At 46.8% G+C, this 17,092-nt stretch overlaps 1 protein-coding gene and 1 pseudogene across 2 annotated transcripts in view; both read right to left on the minus strand.

The window, feature by feature from the left end:
- Positions 1 to 17,092, minus strand: part of TDRD9 (tudor domain containing 9) — a gene marked incomplete at its 5' end in the record, with an annotated part of 106,748 nt that overhangs the window by 4,047 nt on the left and 85,609 nt on the right. The window contains 6 exons of the mRNA XM_082649015.1: positions 4,782 to 4,900; positions 10,869 to 11,007; positions 12,203 to 12,299; positions 12,852 to 12,961; positions 14,704 to 14,774; positions 16,242 to 16,397. Of these exons, the coding sequence (XP_082505141.1) occupies positions 4,782 to 4,900; positions 10,869 to 11,007; positions 12,203 to 12,299; positions 12,852 to 12,961; positions 14,704 to 14,774; positions 16,242 to 16,397 (692 nt within the window). The remainder of the gene's footprint in view (positions 1 to 4,781; positions 4,901 to 10,868; positions 11,008 to 12,202; positions 12,300 to 12,851; positions 12,962 to 14,703; positions 14,775 to 16,241; positions 16,398 to 17,092) is intronic.
- LOC309818973 (large ribosomal subunit protein eL6-like) lies at positions 7,615 to 8,493 on the minus strand (annotated as a pseudogene). Its single transcript has one exon. The product of its transcript is annotated as a large ribosomal subunit protein eL6-like (transcript).

Genomic DNA, 17,092 nt, shown 5'->3' on the forward strand with positions numbered 1-17,092 from the left:
ATCAAAGAAGAAATCACAAGGGAAACTAGAGAATATTTTACAAAGAATAAAAATCAAAATACAACAAATCAAGAAGTATGGGATGCAGCAAAAACAGTAACGGAGAGAAATTTATAGCTTTAAACGTCTGTAACAGAAAGGAAGGTCTCAAAACAATAATTAAGCTTATAAGTTATGAAGCTAGAAAAAGAGCATGCTAAACCCAAAGCAATCAGAAGTAAGGGAATAATCATTATGAGAGTGAACATCAATGAAACAGAAAAAAGATAAACACTAGGGGGAAAAAAATCAACAAAACCAAAAGTTAGTTCTTTAAAGGGGTCAACAGAATTAATAAACTTTAGCTAAGCTAAACTGACTTAAGAAGAAAGAAAATCTGAACAGACCTAAAACGCAAGAAATTAGTAATTTAAAATATCTCCACAAAGAGAACTCCAAGCTCAAATGATTTCATTAGTAATTTCTATCAAATATTTAAAGAAATATCAATCTTATATAAACTCGTTCAGAAAATAGCAGGAAACACCTCCTAACTCATTCTATGAAGCCAGTGCTACTCTGATACCAAATCAGACAAAGATATCACAAGAAAACTTGTGATATCTTGTGAAACCAATAACCCTCATGAACACGGATGAAAAATCTTTAGCAAAAATCTATTAAAAACCTTTAACTTGTTTGCTATAAAACAAGTTTATAGGGACTTCCCTCATGGCGCAGTGGTTAAGAACCCGCCTGCCAATGCAGGGGACACGGGTTTGAGCCCTGGTCCGGGAAGATCCCATATGCTGCAGAGCAACTAGGCTCGTGTGCCACAACTACTGAGCCTGCGAGCCACAGCTACTGAGACTGCACGCCTAGAGCTCCGCAACAAGAGAAGCCACCGCAGTGAGAAGCCCGCGCACTGCAACGAAGAGCAGCCCCCGCTTGCTGCAACCAGAGAAAGTCCGCATGCAACAACGAAGACTCAACACAGCCAAAAATAAAAATAAATTTAAAAAATAAATAAAACAAGTTTATAAAAAGAATTACACACTATGTGGAATTCATCCCAGGAATGCAGGCTAGTTTTAACAACCAAAAAGCAATTAATGTAATATACCATACAAATCAAAGAAAAAAAAACATGATTATCTCACAGACACAGAAAAGGCATTTGGCAAAATGTGACATTCTTTCCTGATGAAAGCTCTCAGCAAACTAGGAATAGAAAGGAACTCCTTCAACCTGATAAAGAGCCTCTACAAAAACCCTGCAGCTAACCTGCAGCTAACATACTCAGTAGTGAAAAACGATGCTTTCTCCCCAAAACTGGGAACAAGGCAAAGATGTATGTTCTCACCACTTCTATTCAGCTCAATACAGAGGGTTCTAGCCAGTATAATAAACAGGAAAAAGAAATTAAGAGCGTACAGATTGGAAAGGAAGCAGTAAAACTGTCTTTATTCATAGATATGATCCTGTGTGTAGGAAATCCTAAAGAACCTACAAAAACTACTGGCACTAACAAACAGGTTTAACAAGGTCACTGGATAAAAGATCAATATATAAAAATCGAGCTTCCTTGGTGGCGCAGTGGTTGAGAGTCGCCTGCCGATGCAGGGGACACGGGTTTTTGCCCCGATCCGGGAAGATCCCACATGCCGCGGAGCAGCTAGGCCTGTGAGCCATGGCCGCTGAGCCTGCACGTCCGGAGCCTGTGCTCCGCAATGGGAGAGGCCACAACAGTGAGAGGCCCGTGTACTGCCAAAAAAAAAAAAAAAAATCAATTGTTCATTTCTAGCAATGAACAATGCAAAAATAAAGAAAACAATTTAAACTCACAATAGCATCAAAAAGACTAAAATAGAAATAATTTAACAAAATACTGCACACTTGAAAACCATAAAAAGTGTTAAGAGAAATTAAAGGATATCTAACAGACATTCCAGCTCAGTGCATTGTACAACTCAATACCGTTAAGATGGCAGTTCTCCTCAAACTGATCTACTGATTCAATACAATCCCCATCACAACCCCTGCAAGGTTTGTTGTAGAAATGGACAAGCCGGTCTTAAATTTTATATGGAAAGTAAAAGGATCTAAAAGAGTAAAAAAAACAACTTTGAAAAAGAAGAACAAAATATGAGGACTAACACTACCCAATTTCTATTAAAGACAGACATAAATCAACAGAACAAAATAGGAAGTTCAAAAATAAACCTTTACATTTATGGCCAATTGATTTTTGACAGGTGCCAAGGCAATTCAGAGGGGGAAAAGACAGTTCTTCAGCATATGTTATAACAACTGGATGTTCATATGTGAAAAAATGAACGTAACTCTTACACGTCACACCATATACAAATATCATCTCAAAATGGATCAAAGACCTCAGTACCATAAGTAAATATAAGAATTAGAGGAAAACAGAGGAGAAAGAAAACTCTTCTGTGAAGTTGGGTTTAGCAAGGATTTTTCAGATATAACACCAAAAGCATAAACCATAAATTTTTTTTTTTTTTTTTTTGCGGTTCGCGGGCCTCTCACTGCTGTGGCCTCTCCCGTTGCGGAGCACAGGCTCCGGACGCGCAGGCTCAGCGGCCATGGCTCATGGGCCCAGCCACTCCACGGCATGTGGGATCCTCCCGGACCGGGGCACGAACCCACATCCCCTGCATCGGCAGGCGGACTCCCAACCACTGCGCCACCAGGGAAGCCCAACCATAAATTTTTTTTTAAAAAAGCTAAAGTGGACACCATCAAAATTAATAACGTGTTCTTTAGGATATGCCATTAAGAAAATGAAAAGACAAGCTATGCGATGGGGAAAATATCTGCAAATTGCATATTCAGAAGAGACTTTACTTCTACAACTCGATAAGACGACAATCAAACCAATTAAAAAACAGGGAAAAGATCTGAAGATACTTCACCAGAAAAGGTGTATGACTGGTTAATAAGGATATATAAAGATCTTTTATATCATTAGTTATTAAGGAAATGCAAATTAAAACCATAATAAGATACTACCATAACTCCACTAGATTAAGTACAACAAAAAATACACTGACAATGCCAGGTGCAGGCAAGGATGTGAAGAGACTGGAACTGTCATATGTTGCTGGTGGGAATGTAATATGCGAGTCACTTTGGAAAACAGTTTGTCCATTTCTGAAAAAATTAACATAAACTTACTATACAACCTACCAATTCTACTCCTAGATATCTACCCGAGAGAGAAGAAAATATATGTTCACTCAAAGACTTTACATGACTTTCCAGAGTAGCACTATTCATAACAGCCAAATACTGGAAACAATCCAAACATTTAATCAACTGGTGAATGGATGGATAAAGGAAATGTGGCATACACAAACAGTGGAGTATTATTCAGTTGTTAAAAAGAACAAGCATGTTACAACACGGATGAACCTCAAACATATTATGCTCAATGAAAGAAGCCAGATTTTTTTTAAAAAAACATTATGCCATTTATATAAAATTTTCAGAGAAGGCAAATCTATGGAGACCAAGAGCAGCTCAGTGGTTGCCCCGAGTGGGGGTAGGAACAGGAGTTGCTGACAAACGTAAGAACTTGTGTTTCTAAAAACAGCTTTATTGAGGTACGTACCATGAACTAATTAATTTAAGTACACAATTTAATAATTTTAGTAAATTTATAGATTTGTGTGACTATCACCACAACTGTTCTAAGGTATTTGTAAGCGAACTTTTGGGGATGACAGAACTGTTGTAAAGCTGAGTTGTGGTGATGGTTAGCACAAGTCCGCAAACTTACTAAAACCACTGAACTGCTACCCTAACCCCCACCTACCCAGAGCACAGCAAGTCAGGACACGGCCACCCTCGTCGGGGGTGGAGAGAGAGGGAATAAGGAGAGGCAAAGGAGCACCAGGTGACTGGTCCTTCCTGGCGAGAAGGCATCCTGTGCTGTTGGGAGCAGAGCTGTGTAAGAACAGGGAGCATCTGCCAACTTGGTGACCTGCCGCTCCTTCCCATATGCATTTTGGGTGATTTCTTTTGGCTTTATGAGCACTTCTTATGTTTTATAACACGGTTTCCCTCAGCTGCTGGTCACGTGGCACATTCACTGCGTGCAAACACACTGAGATGACCTGTGCACTGTATGTATGTTAAACTTCAACACAAAGTTCACGTAAAAATATTTTCAGCCTTTATCACAATGGCTAAGGCAGCTCTGTTTATCTAACACCTTTCTGAAAGGTGTCCACTGCTCCCTGTTCTCGCGCAGGACTGGATGTGCCGGGAGCCTTCTGTTTGCTCCTCCCCCATGTCTGTCCTCCCTTCTCGGCCTCCTCTGAGCTGTCCAGGCTGACCTGGGCTCACGGGCTGCACCAACGAGAGCCCCTGTCCTAGGGTTTCGGATTGGGTTTGGCCAACGGAGAGCCCAGCAAGTGTCGGAGGGGGAGGGGGAAGCACGACAGCGGGGCCCACTCCTGTAAGTTGGTCCTCTCCACACAGCCTCTCAGCCTCCACAGCCCAGGCCCCTTCCCTCCCTTTGCCCCTGAGGTGCCCACTGTGGTTTCCCTCCGACCTGCCTGTGCCATTTGAAAGGGTCTCTTTATCACATTCTCAAGCCGCCCCTACTTGCTGCCTGGCTCCTGGCAGACGATCAGGACACAGGTGGCTGGTGCCTCCGTCTGGCACCTCTAGCTGCCGCCCCGCGTCAGAGGATCAGTCTATCACGTCTCATAAACAATTCAAGGCATTCACAATCTGGACAGCTAAGAAAGAAAACTTGTCATCACACAACTCACCCTAAAAGTTTCTGCCGAGCATTATCCTGCAACTGTGTGATCCTTTCTGGCCCAAGACACATCGATCCATTTGGTCCATCACACACTAGCTTGTTAATAGCGGCTCTGAGAATATTAATCTGTAAATAAATGGCAACGTACTCATATGGTTCTTGTATAATTGAATTCCACTCCACATTTAAATAATTCATAAGCATTCAGATTTCATATTTTCATGATTATCATCAGTATTGTTTCTGGAAGAAATTATCAAAACAACACAAATAACACCAATAACCACTATCAATAATTTAAGAAGCAATAACAGAAAAAAAACAGCAAGGAAGGTTCAGACTTTTCAGTGTAAGCACACTTTTTAAACTTCTACTAAAATTTAATAGTTTAACCCATGGGGTTACACTGTTCAAAATCTACTTGTATCACATACACAGTAAGCCCTCTGTATCTGTGGATTCAACCAACCTTGGATCAAAAACATGCAGGAAAAAAAAATTCCATGAAGTTCCAAAAATCAAAACCTGAATTTGCCATACACTGGCAACTATTTACACAGGGTTTGCATTGCGTTAGGTATTGTAAGTAATCCCGAGATCATCTAAAGTGTGCGGGTGGTGTGCACAGGTTATATGCAAATACTACACCACTTTATATAAGGGACTTGAGCTTTTGCAGATTTTGGTATCTGAGGGGGGTCTTGGAACCAATCTCCCACAGATACCGAGGCAGGACCATATGTTCCTCTCACTTTGTGTGTGTCTTTTCTTCCTTAATTTTTTTTAGTATTTATTTATTTGGCTGCATCAGGTCTTAGTTGAGGCACGTGGGGTCTTTCGCTGCGGCACGAGCTTCTCTCTAGTTGTGGCACACGGGTTCCAGAGCATGTGGGCTTAGTAGTTGTGGCACGCAGGCTCTAGAGCACATGGGCTTAGCTGCCCCACAGCATGTGGGATCTTAGTTCACCGACCAGGGATTGAACCCACGTCCCCTGCATTGGAAGGAGGATTCTTAACCACTGGACCACCAGGGAAGTCCCTTGTGTGTGTTTTTTCAATTGAGGTACAATTGGTACATGACACTATGTTAGTTGCAGGGGTACAAAAGAATAATTCGGTGCTTGTATACATCGCACAGTAAGTCCAGTTACCAACGGTCACCATGTACCTGACCCCTTCACCCTTTCCGCCCCTCTCGGCCCCTGCTGTCGCCCTGTTTGCAACGTTCCCACAGAAGCCTAAGGAGTGCCCCCAGAGCAACAACGTGCCATATTTTGTTCCAGCCTGTGCCATAGTGTTTAATGAACCTTCTGCTTTGAGTAATCTGAAACTTAGGAAGAGCAGCGAAGACAGAACAGACGTTCCGTGCACCCCTCCCGAACACGAACGCCTTCCACCCGCAGTCCATCTGTCACTACTCAGAGGCTGACCTGGGCACATCACTATTAACTGGAGTCCAGGCTCCATGTGGATTTGACCACCTTTTCCACTCACGTCCTCTTTCTATGCCCGGACCCAATCCAGGGCACCACACTGCACATGTTGTCACGTCTCCCCGGTCTCCTTTGGTCCAGGGCAGTTTCTTAGCCTTTTCCTGTTTTTTGAGACCTTGACAGTTCTGATTTCTGGTCAGGTATTTTGTGAGATGCCCCCTAGTCTGGGCCTATGTGACGCCTTTCTCATGATTAGGTTGGGGTGGTGAGTTCTGGGGAGAACCCCACAGAGGGGGGGGCCCTTCTCATCCCGTCCCGTCAGGACGTGTGCGCCATCGCCAGGACGGATCACTGGTGATGCTGGCCTTGGCCACTTAGCCGAGGCAGGCTCCGTGGAAGCCAGTCACTAAGTCTAGTCCACTCTCAAAGCGGGGAGGACGGAACAGGGGAGGTGTAAGCTCCACCTCCTGGGCACTGCTGGGAATTCTCCTGAGTGGAAGATTTGTCTCCTCGTCCCCATTTGTTTATTCAATCACTTGTTTACACCCTTTGGACACTGTGAGTTATAACCCAATACCCCCGATTTATTCTGTTGCTCTGTCCCAACCTTGGCCACTGGCCTCCCAGGTCCCTGCGACAGGCTGCATACTTTTGTTTCTTGAGTGCTTCTTTACTTCCTGGCCCTACAAGCAGCTCCAGGCTCATCCTGTGTTTCCTCTGCCCATTCCTCCAAGGAGCCCTGGTTCCTTTTATTGGAAAATCCTATCAGAAACCGCAATCTGGGCCCTGGGTTTGTTCATGGCTACTGGGGTGTCATCATTTCTTGCGCTCAGAGAGCTAGGTTATTGGTGCGTGCGTACGAAATCACGTATACACACGTAACTTACTTGCATGCAGTAAGTTAAACATGAATTCCTACTGAACCATGTCTCTCAGTCACCCTGTCCCACAGGGTGTGTTCTAGCCTTCCTTTCTAAGTCCATCTCTAAGTTTAGTAATAAGAAACCTGGCTCCTGCGTCCATTTACTCTGTTGCTCAAGCCCAGTAGCACACAGTTTCAGAAATAACTTGCACTCCATGAGAAACAACTTTACCAAGTAGAAGACAGGAGCCTTACCATTTCCAGTCAAAAGTGTTTTCCAAAGCTCCTTTTCCCCTCACCCCCTTCAATGCAATTATCCCCCAAATCCTAGTCGGTGTTGGGGGTGTGTGTGTGTGTGTGTGTGTGTGTGTGTGTGTGTGTGTGTGTGTGTGTGTGTGTGTGTGTGTGTGTGTGTGTGTGTGTGTGTGTGTGTGTGTGTGTGTGTGTGTGTGTGTGTGTGTGTTGCATATATCAGAGTTCCACTCTTTCACTGGGCACGGACTATGTTGGGTTTTTTTTAATATTTATTTTTTTTTGGACCCAATTATTTAATTAGGTTCTTTGTAAGAAGTTTAGAACACTGCTTTGTGAGGATAAATTCTGTCTGTGAGAGCGAACACAGAGCGGACGTAGCCCTGGAGCTGAGGAGCAGCTTTGGTTCTTCGCAGAATTTGAGTCCACAGCTTTCTGATCAAGCTTCCGCTGCTCTGTAATCTCGTATTTCTCTCTCTCTGTGTCGAAGATCTCACCTTCCTGGTGCCTGGGCTTACGCAGTTTCTTCTTCTTGAAGTAAGCATCAGTGAGATGTTCTGGGATTTTCACACCACTGATATCAATTTTGGTGGAAGTGGCAATGACAAATTTCTGGTGTGTTCTCCGCAGAGGAACTCGATTGGGGGACAGAGGCCCGGTCACAAGTAGCAAGCCACTGCTCAGCTGCTTCAGGAAGATGACCTTCTGGCCTCTGTGGCGCCCAGTGAGGATCACCAGAATGGTCCCACGAGTGATGCTAGCGCGCGGTTTCCTCACGTGCTTACTGAAGGGTTTTTTGCGGCGACTCAACAGCTTTTGAGGCACATCTTCAGTAGGATGATACCTAGGCATTTTGCGAAGTTTAACCACCCGGGTACCACCATTCTTGTCACCACCAACTGGTTTTGTGACAGTAGCAAGAACCTTCACCTTCTTTTTCTTTTCAACCTTGGATTTAGCTGCTGAATACTTCCTCTCGTACGAGGCCTTTCTGGAATACATAGCCGATCGGGAATATCTGCCAATTCCTCTGACCAGGACAGGGTTTCGGCTACAGTGGGGCTTCCGCTTCTTAACCTGCTTCACCTTTTTAACCTTGCCACCAGCATCAGCCTTCTTGGCTTCAGGTTTTTCTCCTTAGTATCTGGCTTCTCAGCCTTTTCACCCGCCATCTTGCAAGATGGGAAAAACTATTTTTTTACTTACTTATTTGGTTGCACCAGGTCTTAGCTGCAGCAGGTGGACTCCTTAGTTGCAGCACATGGGCTCCTTAGTTGTGGCAGGCGAACTCTTAGCTGCAGCATGCACGTGGGATCTAATTCCCTGACCAAGGATCGAACCCAGGCCCCCTGCACTGGGAGCGTTGAGTCTTAACCACTACGCCAACAGGGAAGCCCCAGACTATGGGATTTTTTGTTTTGTTGTTGTTGTTTTTTTTAACATCTTCATTGGAGTACAATTGCTTTACAATGTTGTGTTAGTTTCTGCTGTATAACAAAGTGAATCAGCTATATACATACATACAACCCTATATCCCTCCCTCTTGCGTCTCCCTCCCACCCTTCCTACCCCACCCCTCTAGGTGGTCACAAGTCACCGAGCTGATCTCCCCGTGCTGTGCGGCTGCTTCCCACTAGCATCTATTTTACATCTGGTAGTCAGACTACGGGTTTTGACAAGCACACAGAGCCATGCATCTACCCCCACAGCACACACACGGCAGCTCCTTCACTCTCCAGTCCCTGTGGTATCCTTTGTGGTCCATCACTCCTCTGCCCCCAGGAACCACGAATCTGTTTTCCGTCCCTATAGTCTGGCCTTTTCCAGAATGTCATATGAATAGAATCATACCATCTGCAGCCCCCGAGTCCTGGCTTCTCTCACTTAATAACATGCATTTAAAATTCGCTCACGTTGTTGCAGGAATCAACTGCTCACTCCCTTTACTGCTGAGGAGTACTCCCCTGTATACGGCTGTGCCACAGCTCGTCCTTCCCCTGCTGAAGGACATCTTGACTGCTTCCAGTTGTTAGCTATTATGAATGCTGCAATCCATATTCACAAACAGGTCTTATGTGGATGTAAGTTTTCAAATCTCTTTGATAAATACTTAAAAGTAGGACGCCTGGGTCTTACGGTCGGTGTATGTTTAACTTTGAAGAACCTTATCCTCCACAAAACACTAGCCCTGCTCTGCACTCCCACCAGCAGTAACAGTGTTCCCGTTGCTCCACATCCTTGCCAGCACTGGGTATTTTCAGTTTTTTGGATTTTAGCCATTCTAATAGGTCTGCAGAGGTACGTCACTGAGATCTTAACTCGCATTTTCCTAATGACATATGATGTTGAACACCTTTTCATTGGTTTATTGCCATCCATATTTAATTTAGTTGCTTATTTTATTGAGTTTTAAGAGTTCATTACACATTATGAACAAAAGTCCTTCCTTAGATACATATTTGCAAATATTTCCTCCCCGTGTGTAGCTTGTCTTTTCATCCTCTTAACAGGGTCTTCTGCAGAGCAGGTTTTAATTTGATAAAGTCCAAATTATCAATTTTTTCTTTCAGATTATGCTTCATTGCATCTACAAACTCATTGCCAAACCCCAGGTCATATACATTTTCTCCTGTATTTACTTCTAGAAGTTTTACAGCTCCACATTTCATGACTAGGTCTATGATCTAAGGAGTACTTTTAAGCCCCAAAGCCCCTTTACATGAAAGAGCAGTCAAGTTCAATCAACAAAGCCACATGCCCCCTGGAGAAAGGACCAGACCGCAGGCCTCACCCAGCGCCCCTCCCCCACCCCACCCCCTCCTGCACAGCTATGCCAACCTCAGCGACGCCATGGAACTTCTAGCACTCTGGAGGAGTGCTTCCAAACTAGCTGTCCTGAAAGACCAGCTTTGTTTCTCATTTTGTAAAATGCAAGAGAACTGAGTTACTACAACAATGAAATACAAAAACAAAAGCATATAAAACATAAGCCCAAATTTTTCATTATTAAATTCAAAAGCTATAAAATTACTTTGTCACCCAAGTCTCTAAATGGTCAGCCTTAACTTGTGCACTGATCTGGTCCCAGACCAGCATAGGTACTTCCGCTGCAGAGTCGAGTTTGCACCCAAGGGTCAGCCCAGCAAGCCCCCCACCGTGTGTGTGTGGAAAGGACCGAGTGGGGCAGGACTTTCCTCAGTCCCCAACGGGAACTAGCAAGGATGTCCAGCTGGTCCCGACTTGGGGTGAGGCCTGGGTAGACATGCACGGCAGTCTTGCTGCCTGCTGTTCAGTCCTACTGCCCAGGAAGGCTTACTGTGCCGGGAGGTACCTAATGAGAAATTCAGAGAGCACCACCTGTCAGGAATCTACTTTGCACAGAAAAGTAAAACAGGCAGGTCAAGGGAGAGCGAGCACCTCCAGGACCAGAGGTGTGCGCCTGCATTTTAAGCACGGCGTCAGACACAGCTCCTGTTGCTAAACGGCTGTACCAGCAAAACGAGAGCGAGCAGCAGCTCCCACTCTATGGTGACCTCAGCAGCCTTACCTCTATGACATCCTCCACGCTGAACTGCACGTCAAATGCGAGCTCCATGTCATGCTCCGGCAGGAGAGGGGCCCCTGTAGTCGGATTCCACCCCAAACCACAGAGGACTCCAGTATAGCATTTGCCATCTCGATCAACTCTAAATGAAAAGTTTTGAGAAAAGTTAGTATTTCAAAATTGTTAAGCCACGGGGTTTTTTGTTTTTGTTTTTTTGAAAGGGCAGCCTGAGTTTATTTTATATCTACAGATAGTATATATATATTTATTTACTTATTGAAGTGTAGTTGATTTACAATGTTGTGTTAGTTTCAGGTACACAGCACAGCAATTTGGATATATACACGTATGTATGTGTATATATCCCTCTTCAGACTCTTTTCCCTTATAGGTTATTAGAAAATATTGAGGGGCTTCCCTGGTGGCGCAGTGGTTAAGAATCCAGCTGCCAATGCAGGGGACACAGGTTCGAGCCCTGGTCCGGGAAGATCCCACATGCTGTGGAGCAACTAAGCCCGTGCGTCACAACTACTGAGCTGGCACTCTAGAGCCCGCAAGCCACAACGACTGAGCCTGTGTGTCACAACTACTGAAGCCAGCGCTCTAGAGCCCGTGAGCCACAACTACTGAGCCTACATGCCACAATTACTGAAGCCCACGCGCCTAGAGCCCATGCTCCACAACGAGAAGCCACCGCAATGAGCAGCCCACGCACTGCAACGAAGAGTAGCCCCCGCTCGCCACAACTAGAGAAAAGCCCGTGCGCAGCAATGAAGACCCAATGCAGCCAAAAATAAATAAATTAATTAATTAAAAAAAAAAGCAAGCCCTGCTCACTGACACACTTCTCTTTACTAAAGCCTCTAGGAGTTCCTGTCTGATCTTGGCACGAGAAAGAGCCACCGCTGCAGTCTTACCTCGTGGCACCATCGCCAGTGGGACGGGCATGGTTTCCCACTGACAACCAGTGCCAGGAGACTTGGTGTCACAACCACTGCCCACTGACAACAGGACGGCCATGAGCGCGGTGATGCTGGGCCTCCACTCCACCCACTTTGATCCCTTGCCCCACTTCAAGCCACGCTCCCGTGTGAGGCTGCGTGTCCTTGTCAGCTCTCGGAGCTTCTTTCTACACTGAGTCTCAGTGCAGCTCCGCAAATAACCATAATGCCTCCCTCAATCACACTGAAGCTGGGGGAGGTGCGGCCGGCCTCCAGACCTGCCAAGGACACTTTTCCATCAGCGCTTTCTCTCCAAAAGGGGGGAGGGGCCCCGTTTCTCCCACTGGGTTCGCATGTTACCAAAGCCCGGGGACAAGACAAGGGAGCGCCCCATACCTGAGCTCCATGACTGGTGCAAACAGCATGCTGAGGAGCGCAGGAAGGCCGGGGATGTGCGGCATCAGCGAGGTCTCCCTCAGCAGCATGGTGGACCCTGCAGACAGCCACGGCCAAGGGCAGCGCTGGGCGCATCGTAATGAGTGTGCCATCTTCCCTCTCCACAACTCTTCCTTGTCCTCAGGCCTCCCTCCCTGTGTTGAGTCCGTCCCCACAGATGTGCCCCAGCAGAGAAGTGCTCCCTGGTGTCGGTCCCCACAGCACCCCAAGAGGAACCCCTTATCCTAAGGCTCAAGCTTTGACCCCGTCTGGGGACCCGTCCTGTCTGGTTACTCTCGCCTTTCCTTTCTCCTCCTTAGGCTATCGGGTTTGTCCCTGGGCCAAGCTCTTGGATTTGCTCTCCTTCGTGGCCAAGCACAGTGGAATGAACGGATGACCAAGGAATCAATCCACGCATCCCTGCACAGCGGGAAAGGTGAAGATGCTCCAGTTCTTCAACTCCCACCAGCCAATGTACTCAGGGAACAGTCTAAAACATGGCACACAGGCGTGAGGCTGTTCACTGATTACAAGACCAACTGTTCCGGGAACTGGAGTCAAGGGGAAGAAGAGAAGAGCAACACCGCAGGGACAGCAGGCCTTCACTCACCGGTGGCGTTAACCGAAAGGGAAGCTGCAACCAGCATCCTCTGGTGGAGGTCCTCGGGGCTGTCGCTGATGATGACAGAGTTGATGCTCTCCTTCTCAATCCGAACACGCCTGAAAGGAGAGCTGTCGGGAGACGGCTGCTCCTCCACCCGCGAGGCAGTGAGTGATGCCAAACCCGCGAGGAACACATTTCAAAGACAGTCCAACATGCAAACACAGGCCCAACAAGCGCAATACACCACGGCCCCGTCTGCACTGAGCCTCCTCACGCTGGAGCCCTGGGACTGGTCCTCCACCCCTTCCGCTCTTCCACCCCTCGTGTGATCCCAGCCATCCCTGGACTCACGTGCTGACGCTGCCCGAACCTCTCCCTGCGCCCCAGACCTCTGTGCCGTGGCCACCCGCCCCCTTCCCCCCTCAGCAGAGCCCAGCAGGGCGCCCTCCACTCCCGCTCCTCCCCCATCACCAACTCTAATCAGGCACCGGCCTGTTGGGTCCACACCGAAAGCTCTCACAAAGCTGCCCGCTTCTGCACCTCCTGTCGTGGACTCGGCGCGGTCCACGGTGCTCCTGCTCTGGAGCGCAGTGTAAGCAGCCTCAGAGGTCTGCGCCCACCTGAGCGTCCTTCATGCTGGAGCTCTGCACACTTTAAAGTGCTCACAGAGCACTCGGACACCTTGTGAAAATGCAGGTTCGAAAGGGCTGGGTGGGGCTGAGCCCTGCATCTCTAACAAGCTCTTGGGGACGCGTCTGCTGCTGGTCCTGGAGGAGACTTTGAGAAGCCAGGGTCTACCCTGTACCCGAAGTGACCATTTAAAGTGCACACAGGGCTTCCCTGGTGGCGCACTGGTTGAGAGTCTGCCTGCCAATGCAGGGGACATGGGTTCGAGTCCTGGTCTGGGAAGATCCCACATGCTGCGGAGCAGCTAAGCCCATGCACCACAACTACTGAGCCTGCGCTCTAGAGACCGTGAGCCACAACTACTGAGCCTGCGCGTCTGGAGCCTGTGCTCCGCAACAAGAGAGGCCGTGACAGTGAGAGGCCCGCGCACCGCGATGACGAGTGGCCCCCGCTCGCTGCAACCAGAGAAAGCCCTCGCACAGAAATGAAGACCCAACATGCCCCAAAATAAATAAATAAATAAATTTATAAAAAATTAAAAAAAATAAAGTACACACAGTGAGGCTTCCCACGTGGCTCGTGAGGCTCTGCAGCCCCCGCACTTTCCCTCCACTTCCTCAGAGGTGACCCAAGGCCCATATGCCTGCTGCTGGGATCCTCCCCACCCAGCCCTCACCCTGCCTGCCCTGACAGCTGGACTTCTCCTGGTCTAACTCCTCTGCAGGCTTCAGGTCTCAGATTTCCCTGGAAAATCTCGACGGCCTTCCGACTGTGGACAGGGGCCCCTCTTAGATGCCTTCGTAATGTTCCATGGCCCCTAACAAGACCCTCATCAACCTATCTTGAAATAAGTGGCTTTCTCTGTCCTACCCTCTGCCCACTGGACCCATAATCTGGGGGAGGACACCAACTGTGTTTGTTCACTACTGTTCTCCCCAGCTGCTCCCAGGACACAGGGGGCACTCACAGACCTGCTGAATGTATAACAATTACAGTAAGAACAGAGAAAACGAAGGCTTTGATGAAAGACACTCCAACATGTCTTATACAGAATGGCTTTCACATAAGAGAGAATGGGAACCGCAGATTTGGAGCTAGTGGAGAAGCTGGAAGGAGTCAGAAAAAGTATCACATTCCTACAGGTCAGGTATAAATAAAGTTAGTTTCTGATGAGCTCTGTAAAAAGAGGACCAGAGAAAAAAACTTCATGGGAAACTTAAGTTAATCATACCTGAACTTGGATATTCTGGTCAGACTATGACACCTCAGTTCATAAGGGTTAAAAGGCCCATGAAGTATTGCCTGTACACATAAAACATACAAGATGTTACCAGTAAGTAAAATGTCACTTCACATACATTTTAAAAATCCAAAAGCCAGCTCACAGTTTAAAAACAGAAAAACGCCACACCTTCGTCAGCCATAACATCTTTGAGGTTTAATGGGAGAAAAATGCCTTAAAGGAGGTATTTTTCTGGTATGCAACTGATTCCTTCCATGGTTTCGCTAACCTTCCTCTCTCTACATATAAATACATACACGCGCTTTGGTCAAAACAAGGAAACGCCGCCAAGGACTTCAGGGGAAGTATTCTTTCCATGGCGGCAGACTATTCCAGTTAAATAAGCAGGTCTACGACCCCGCAGCCAAAGGCTGGGGCAGTGAAGAGTGAGTCCCCGTCAGCCCTCCTCCAAACGGGCCAAGTGACTAGAGCACCTCCACGCGACGAAGCTAAGCCTTGACGCTGGTTCTCAAAGCCCACACACCGTGCTTCCCCTTGCTCTGACAGACGAGCACTGGTCGCTGGGACTGAAAATGTTGCCTGCTGTCCGACTGCCTGGTTTTTGTTGCAAATTCCTACACGTCCTGGCTTCTCCTTCGCCTCTTCGGAGCAGGCCCTCAGAACTACCTGAGGCGCTGCCTCCCAGGCTTCGAGTCCTCAGAAGGTCTGCCCAATCAAATACGATCCTCGACTTCCAGCTTGTGCATTGTTGTCACTCAACATCGCCTTTGGAAAGGTTAGTTTTAAAAAAGAACTAGTCATGGGACTTCCCTGGTGGTCCACTGGCTAAGACGCTGCGCTCCCAGTGCAGGGGGCCCAGGTTCAAGCCTGGTCAGGGAACTAGATCCCACATGCTGCAACTAAGACCTGGAACAGCTAGCTAGCTAATTAATTAATAAATAAATAAAAATTTTTTTTTTTTGGAAGAAAGGAAGAACTAGTCAAAGCATTGCTCTATACTAAACCCTGGGTTTTGGTCTTACTAATATAGGCTCTGTTGTGAGAAAAGTAACAGTTAAAAACCAGTAAAGAGGGACTTCCCTGGTGGCACAGTGGTTAAGACTCCACCTGCCAATGCAGGGGACACAGGTTCGAGCCCTGGTCCGGGAAGACCCCACATGCCGCGGAACAACTAAGCTCGTGCACCTCAACTACTGAGCCTGTGCTCTAGAGCCCATGAGCCACAGCTACTGTAGCCCACGTGCCACAACTACTGAAGCCCACGTGCCTAGAGCCCGTGCTCCACAACAAGAGAAGCCACAGCAATGAGAAGCCCGTGCACCACAACGAAGAGCAGCCCCCGCTCACCACAACTAGAGAAAGCCCACGCGCAGCAACGAAAACCCAACACAGCCAAAAATAAATTAATTAAAAAAAAAAACAGTAAAGAAAAAACCACCATGACTACCAGCTACAATTCAGCTTATAAATGTAGAATGATTTTTTTTTAATTTTAACTGTATTTTAAAATAACTCCTATAAATTACCTTGCAGTTTGGGTTACCCAGTTTATTGGAAGAAAAGCTCTCTAACAAAATCCGGATCAGATACTTTCTGTCGTCTTTCAAGGGGGATGGCACGGACATGTCTGTCACGTATTCTGCTGATTTGGAAAAGAGACTCTCGAGAACTTCATGGCTTTGCTGAACAAAATAAGAAAAGTTCATTTTGCTAAAAGGAAAACCAGTACTAAAAGCACTTTATTCCAAGCTAATCAAAGTATTTCATAGGCATGACCTTATTCTTAGGTGATCTTTAGATTATTAAGGTATCAAAAGATAATTTTCTCAAGTACATTTTAAAATTCAAACAAAAGAAATAAAACAGAATGCATTAAAGGCTCAATTCATTAGCCTTTACTACCTTTCAGCCATCAAATAACTGAAAAGAGTGAGAAAAAGAATTTTTTGTATACAAAATGTCAGTTTCGGGCTTCCCCAGTGGCGCAGTGGTTGAGAGTCCACCTGCCGATGCAGGGGACGCGGGTTCGTGCCCCGGTCCGGGAAGATCCCACATGCCGCGGAGCGGCTGGGCCTGTGACCCATGGCCGCTAAGCCTGCGCGTCTGGAGCCTGTGCTCCACAACGGGAGAGGCCACAACAGTGAGAGGCCCGCATACCGCAAAAAAAAAAAAAAAAGTCAGTTTCATATTGGGAATATTACCAGGATCCCCGGAAGTGTTTTCCCACATGGAAACACAACCCAGCCAGCTCTAGAGTGACGTTTTCCTGCTTGTTTGTCCCTTGCCCAACTCAGCACCTCATCCCCAGCAGAAATTACAGAAGGAAAAACAAACCACCTTCAACATGAGCCTCAATGTGGCACCTCAAACCTTCAGA

The sequence above is a fragment of the Grampus griseus genome (assembly GCF_964374135.1).
Source record: "Grampus griseus genome assembly, chromosome: 2".
NCBI lineage: Eukaryota > Metazoa > Chordata > Mammalia > Artiodactyla > Delphinidae > Grampus > Grampus griseus.